The following is a 6,816-nucleotide window of genomic DNA, read 5'->3' as shown; positions in this document are numbered from 1 at the left end:
AAAAATACAAAACATTTGCTGTACCCGCCCGCCCGCCTCAGAGCAGTAAAGGCCACTGTCTGACCATGGGAATTCCAAATCTGAAGGACCAAGGGCGCCCAGAATTAGGTGTTTTTAAACTAACATGCTCAGACACTGGGAATCAAAGTAGACATCGCCGAATCCCACAAGAATTACTTGAAGTGAAACTGAACTAATCTTTTTTTTTGTCTTCATTTATGTTTTGCATTTTACACGGCGAAATACCGCTCAGTCATTACTGTTTCAATAAATAAACCCAATATGCAGTAATAATTTTTCTCCTCTGTCCTTGCGTCCCTCGGCACACCCACTTAAATATTATACCTAATATACTGAATATTTTAATTTCAGGAGAGCTGAGAAAATAGAGACCCTACTTTGGGTTATGAACGCTTTGTTTTTTAATTTTGTGTTTGCTTTCTTTTCAAATCCTTCTTCCGGCATTTTTATTTATTTATTTTTTTTTTTTAATGTCTTCAAGTAAACCTCCTCGCACATATAACTCTGCACAGTGAGCCAGGCACAGTAAGTTCACCACCCCCATTTAAATATTCTCGGTAACACGGGGAATATAATAATAATTCTGCCCGAACTGCGTGCAGGGACGGGCTTCGTGAGGTAATGTATCACACTGTTTAATTATTTTCGTTGGTGATATATTTGCTTGCAAAACATATTAGGGATGTATTTTAGGACTCTGGCGGCAGATTGGTGAGAGGGGACTATGCAATACAACAGTAATTTGTACTTGAAAATGTATGTGCCAACAGCTTTTGGACGGTAAACGAAGGCAATAAATAACACGAACACCCCCCCCACACACACACACACACACGCTCTCCCCCACGCTCCGAGACCACACCGACCCGGCCGAGGGACGAAGGGATGGGGGCGCGGTGTGCAGCCGTGGATTGCCCGACATGCGGTGAAACCGGTGCGAGGGCAGGCAGGCCACGCAAGACCCACACAAGGAATCTTTCGCTGCTCATAAAACCTCATACACTCGTATCCGCGTAGCAGAGGGTTCCGCCGGGCACCGCCGCTCCCTGCAGTCCCCTCATCTTGGGTTCCCGGAGTTCCCGGCCTTTACTCACTTGAACAAGCCACTCGCCCTCACATGGGACATTTTTCGAGCTCGGCCTCGAGTCGGGCCCGAAGAGGTGGCAGCAGGTACGAGAGGAGCCGCTGGCACCGCCGGACCTAGCGTGGAGCCTCCTGAGAAGAGCCGCCACACGCCCGGTTGACCGAGGGAGACACCCCGGCGGGATGGGGAGCTCCGCAGCCAGCCCGATCCCTCTTCTCCGCGGGGACTCTCTGTTGCAGGGCCGGGAAATATGACCTGCTCCTCCGGTTGAAGCCTGCGAGAGCCTCGACGCTGACTTACATGGTAGCAGGGGTGCGATCCAAAATGTTACCTTACTCCTGCCAGCAATCGCGAGTCAAACGCTCCCGTTTTTACCCTGTGAAATATATATGCGGCAGAGCTATTTGAACAGTAGTGGGAATTTAAATTCGCTAATCCACGGTTAGTCTAGAAATGTTTAGCAGATTTGAACGGTAGGTAGTTCAGTGTGAAAACAATTTTTAAACGCTAGGTCCGATTAAAAGTTACCATTAAAGGAAAAAAAAACACAGCAAAACCCAAACCCCTTTTATTTTACTAGTGTCGGCCATATTCTCGTTGTGGGTTTCTTTCAAGGAGCCCTTGAATTATATCGCTCTGGGGCATGGTGTGAAAATAGAAGATCCTGCCTAAGATACGAAGGATTCGAATCCTGCCTATCTCCCCCATCTCCGACCTGCAGTACATGTAATTTGCGGCGTGTCTCATGCAATAATTATACAGGTTGCGAAATATAGCGGAATAAATAGAATTATTCACTCGGAGAGAGAACAAGTGTAATTCACAAGTGGCTTTCTCCAGGCAATTGAGCTCCTTCAGGAGAGAGAGTTGCAAAGAGGCGGAGGAAAGGCGGCTGTCCGGTGCGTGCAGCCAGTACAACGGGCGGATATCTGCCGGCGGGCGTCAGGTACAGCCGGTGCGAGATCGGCCAGAAGAGCCAGTCCACAGCCCCTGACCCCGCGCAGGGTGCAGCCGGGAAGAGAGGCTGCGGGCGGCTTCAGTAACCCCAAACCCAGCGCGGCGCTTGCTGCCTCCCTCAGCCCCTGTGAAAGCCCCAGGCCACGAGAGTCATGGATGCTGCTGGCTCCCCGAGGGCGAGGCGGGTCCCACGCGGGTCCCCTGGCCCGTGTGCATCCCAAGCCCCTACCTCATAGGCATGGGATGTTGCCCTCTCGGGTGATGTGTCCGTGGGTCTTTGACCACTGTTCCAGGCCGCCGGCAGTCACAGTCCTCGTTATAAAGGGCTGTTCCCCGCCATCCTAGAGGGACACGGGGTCACCCCAAGCCACAGCTCAACTGCACGGCCTGGAAACCAGCTGCCATTTCTATATCTCTTCCCTCCTACTTTCTGAGCGGGATGGGGGAAATCTTGCCCAGAATATTCCTGTCCGGCCTCTGAAGCGATGCAGCCGACATTCCCACGCTCCGCAGCCGCGGGTTTTCACGGCTTGAAAAACCACAGCACTCCGCAGTCTCTGCGCACCCCGAAAGGCACACGGCAGGAAAGTTAAAAACCCGCACTCATGGAGCGCAAAGCCCCGACACGCCAGCCTCCTGGAAAACAGATCCCGCTCCCGCAGGTACTTTTCACGTAAGTTATTGCACGAACGCGTTACAGCCAGATCTGAGGGGCAGAAAGCGCTTGGAGCTGATCCCTGTCGAGGTGGCTCCTTTTGAATTTCACAAATGTAAAGCTAGAAGCACTCAGAGAGCGCGGTATCTGATACCCTCTAAATGCACCGTAAAGGTCCCCCAGTAGCTCTAATTAGAGCTGCAGACCACCGCAGGAGACGGGCGGCGAAAGCAAACATCTCTTTGTGCCCGACCGAGCTCTCCCGCCACTCACAGCACCGGCCGGACACCGGCGGCTCCTCGCCCTGCACCTTCATCCCCTCGCCGGGTACTGGCTGAACGCCGATTCTCACGCCTGGCTAGGGCTCATCGGTGTCCTGCCACCACTAGAAAGAGAGAGCAAAGCAGAACTTGCTCCGTGCTCTGCCTTGCAGGCTCAGGCGTATTCTACGCAGAGGGATATGCGGGTCCCACAAGTGTGCGCGCCCGCCGGCAGGGAAGATGCTGCGCGGGCGCGGTCAGGTGAGGGCGCAGCACGGCGGCGGCCACGAGGTGGCGCTGTCGGCCCGCAGATCCCTCCGGCGCGGGTAGCTGTCAAAAGTCAAGGTCACAAATCGGCTGTTTTTTCCTCAAGGTCAAGGTTTCAGGCCTTGCCCGTCCTGTCATCGCCATGCAGCAACTCCCCCCCCCCCCCCCCACCTTCCCGACGAGGCAACGCTGGGCTGGGCAGCTTCCCTTGTCCCAAGGGCCGGCCACTGGCCTCCATTTCCCGGCCAGGGTTGCAGCTCTGCGCGGGTATCATCCTGCACTTCCTCCCCCCGGCCCCCAGCCCTCTGCAAAACCACTGCTCAACATTACTGAAATATTCACAGTTTAGGAACGCTGCTTATGAGGCATGCCAGTCCTCAGATAAACACCATCCAGAAAAAAAGAGCCCACCATATACACATAAGCTATGTAATGGAAGACAACGGTATTACAATATTAAGACAGATACATTATATATATATTTTTTTTTTCTGATGAAATGCATGTAGGTATGGAAAAATAAAGAGTATTTCTGTCAGGGTTTATTACAGTGACTATTTTATTAACAGTATTAATACTACTATACCTGTCTACACGTCTTGGGTTTTCATTTTTCAGTAGAAATATAAAAAAAAAAAAAAAAAGGGTGCACAAGTACATTTTCACAGTGCGCTGATTTTTTTTTATTTACAAGATAGCTTCTTATAGTGAATAAAAACAAAATAATGTGCTGGTTGAAATAACTGATTGGATTAAAAGGTGCTGTAAAAAGAATCCCTAAACCTTCTACTGCGGCCTCATAACAGATAATAAACAAGGAGAAACGACTAATTACTTATAGATCAAAATATAGATTATATAAATCAAAATACTTCTGGGAAAAAATGCATTTCAGTTAAAAGTTCTTGGATTTTTTTTCTAGGAAGGGTTTGGTTTTTTCCTACTGTAAAGAAATGCCAATGTTCACTGGTTTTGTATCCACCCAGAGTCAAACATTAAAAATTTTCCAGGGACTTAGAGTATGAATTCTTGAAGATTATTTAAGGTTTATAATAGGCATAGTCCTTAAAAAGATATGGATTGTACGGTCTCCAGGAGAAAAATAAACAACAACAAAAAAACAGTTCAGATGACAAGAAATCATCTGTTGAAAATAAAAATTAAAACCGAAAGACATCTCCAAGCAAATGTTTTCCTTCCTATCCCCACTACTTCACGATGTTTTAGAATTTGCTATCAAGATAGATCCTCCATAGAGCTTCCTTCATTACTGATGTCTCTGAAATCCTTATTCAGTACCTTCGAAGTTTATTATTATTTTTTGACATTAAATGCATTGTTTAAAATCTTACAGTAATTGTTTGGGTTTTTTTTTCCCCACTATGGTTTACCTGAGCAGTCATTCAACATAGAGTTTGGATTGCAATGGAAGAAAACCAAATTATGTGTCCACATCGACATCCTCACGTTAATCACCTCTTGCATTGTGGCCACGAAGAGTCTTCTCAAATAATAAGGTCGTAGAAATACTTACAAGTTTCTCAGAAAAGCGTGTCTTAACTGCAAGTGTATCTCTCGGTGCTGGGCGGATGGGCTTTCCAGTCTGTCAGTGATACTGGCTGGCTGCTTGGGATTTCAGGAGAACTGTCAGGTTTAGCCATTTTTGCAACAGCAATATTAAAAAAAAAAAAAAAAGCAAAAGTAAGGAAAAAAAAAAAGAAGCTATAATTCCAAAGATACAGATTTCTTGTTCTGAAATAAGAGGTTCATTGTCTTTTCTCTGTTTAATTATTATTAATAATTATTTTAATCTGAACACGAAAAAAAATGTTCTGAAACTTTTGAGTTGCTGCTTCTCCATTTTTAATCCATTAACTGGTGGTCTTCAATTTGTTGATCACTTTTTTCTCTTTGACTCTTCTGTTTTGGAACCAGATTGTGACCTGTCTCTCTGATAGATTTGTAGTCGCAGATATCCTCCTCCGTTTGTCTTTGGTTATGAATTTATTTGTAGCGTATTCCCTTTCGAGTTCTTTTAACTGGACCTTTGTGTAAGGCACTCGTTTCTTTCTCCCACGTCTGTACGAGTTCGCGTCCGAGGGATGCGAAACGACGTCTGGAATAGAAAAACCACGGAGGGAAGCGTTAGAAAACAGCTCGAACCGCTTAGTACATCTACAAGAGGTGCAGGGCTGAGAGTTACAGCGCAGTCCCTGCCTGTCCCGCTCCAGCCCGGCTGCTAAAGCTCGGCTTAGCCTCCGGGGTTTCCGCTGCCTGGCCGCCGCAGGCAGCTTTCAGGCACGGGAGGGCTCGCTGCTGTCAGACAGACAGTCACGGCCACAGACTCGAGGGAGAACCGCGCGGGGCTGCAGCCATTGCCCTAGGCTGCGTGCTCCGGCACTTACGGGAAATAGTACCGCAGCCCTCTCTGCGGCCCTTTTCAGCTGTTTCCTCTCCCGGTGCCGGCAGCAGGGCCGGGCGGGCTAGGCGGGATGCGCCGTGAGCCTGTGGGGGGCAGGGGGCGGCACCGGGGCCTCTCCAGCGGAGCCGAGGCATGTGCGAGATGGGGCCGCGGATAGCGGGAGGGGCGGGGAAGGGTCAGCCCGGGGATAATCCTGGAGCCCCGCCGGCGGAATACCCGGGAGGAGTGAGTGGGGGAAGAAGAGAAGGGGGGTGGAAGTTGCAGGGGAGCCATGCAGGTGTATTACCCGGGAGGGTGGATTTCCAGAGGTGAGGCGGCTGGGTCTGCTCCTTGGGGCAGTACACTTGCCCATTCCACCCATTGGTGATGGCCCAAGGCTGATAGCTGTCCATGGGGAGCAGGGGGTCGTGGCGCGGCTCGCCGGGGCCGCCGATGGCGGGCACCACAGGCATATCCAAATAGCCGGGCACCGGCTGGTAGGGCCCGGCGGCGTAGCCCTGGTAGAAGGCGAACTCCTTGGCCCGCGACGTGAACTCCTCGCCGGAGACCGAAGTGTCCATGTACTTGTCGGCGAAAGTGGAGGCGGGCTGGGCGCAGGATTTGATGGCGTTGTGGTGGGTCATGCGGCAGGGGTAGTAGCCGCTGCCGAAGTAGCCGTAGGGTAGCGCGGCGCCAGAGGAGCTCTGCACGGCGGCCGAGCAGGGGCTGCACTGCTTGACAGCGGGCTCAGCCATGCCGGCGGCGGGGGCCTCGCTGGAGGTGTAGGCAGCGGAGCTGGGGGCGGCCAGGGGCGCGGGGTGAGCCATCAGGTTGCGGCAGGGGTTGGCCGCCGCCGCCGCCGCGAAGTTGCTGCCGGCGTGAAACCCGTCCATGTTCTTATTGATCTCATCCAGGCTGTTGTCGTAGAGGAACATGACGGGCTCGATCCAGCGGGGGTGGAGGAGCACGGAGGCTGTCATAGCCCGCTCCGCATTGAGACTAGTGGCTCTTTTTTAAAAGCCCCAAAGACTGAAAAAAGAGATACTGAATCTGCGGGACTTGACCAAGGCTGACGCGCCAGTGTCGCGCCAGGCCGGCCCTCATTGGGCCGCGCTCCCCCACGTGATATGCAAAGCAGCTGATAAACATCTGAAGGAATAAAGTGGAGATA

The 6,816-nt window shown here is 51.0% G+C and overlaps 1 protein-coding gene across 1 annotated transcript; it reads right to left on the bottom strand.

The window, feature by feature from the left end:
* Window positions 1-3,732: 3,732 nt before the first annotated feature.
* On the bottom strand, window positions 3,733-6,725 carry HOXA13 (homeobox A13). Its single transcript, XM_062622767.1, has 2 exons — window positions 5,953-6,725; window positions 3,733-5,360 (listed from the first exon to the last, which is right to left on the bottom strand). The coding sequence occupies exons 1-2, from the start codon at window positions 6,623-6,625 to the stop codon at window positions 5,116-5,118; spliced, it is 918 nt and encodes a 305-aa protein (XP_062478751.1). The 5' UTR covers window positions 6,626-6,725; the 3' UTR covers window positions 3,733-5,115.
* Window positions 6,726-6,816: the final 91 nt, after the last annotated feature.

Source organism: Pezoporus occidentalis, unplaced genomic scaffold (genome assembly GCF_034315485.1).
Source record: "Pezoporus occidentalis ecotype Australia unplaced genomic scaffold, CSIRO_AGI_Poc_V1 ctg246, whole genome shotgun sequence".
Classification (NCBI taxonomy): Eukaryota; Metazoa; Chordata; class Aves; order Psittaciformes; family Psittacidae; genus Pezoporus; species Pezoporus occidentalis.
The sequence above is the reverse complement of the archived record's forward strand: the minus strand, read 5'-3'. Positions and strand labels throughout refer to the sequence as shown.

Coding starts and splice junctions, on each gene's coding strand:
- HOXA13 (XM_062622767.1), bottom strand. CDS start 6,625: ATGACAGCCTCCGTGCTCCTCCACCCCCGCTGGATCGAGCCCGTCATG. Junction 5,361..5,952: donor CTGGAAATCCACCCTCCCGG/GTAATACACCTG, acceptor TTTCTATTCCAG/ACGTCGTTTCGCATCCCTCG.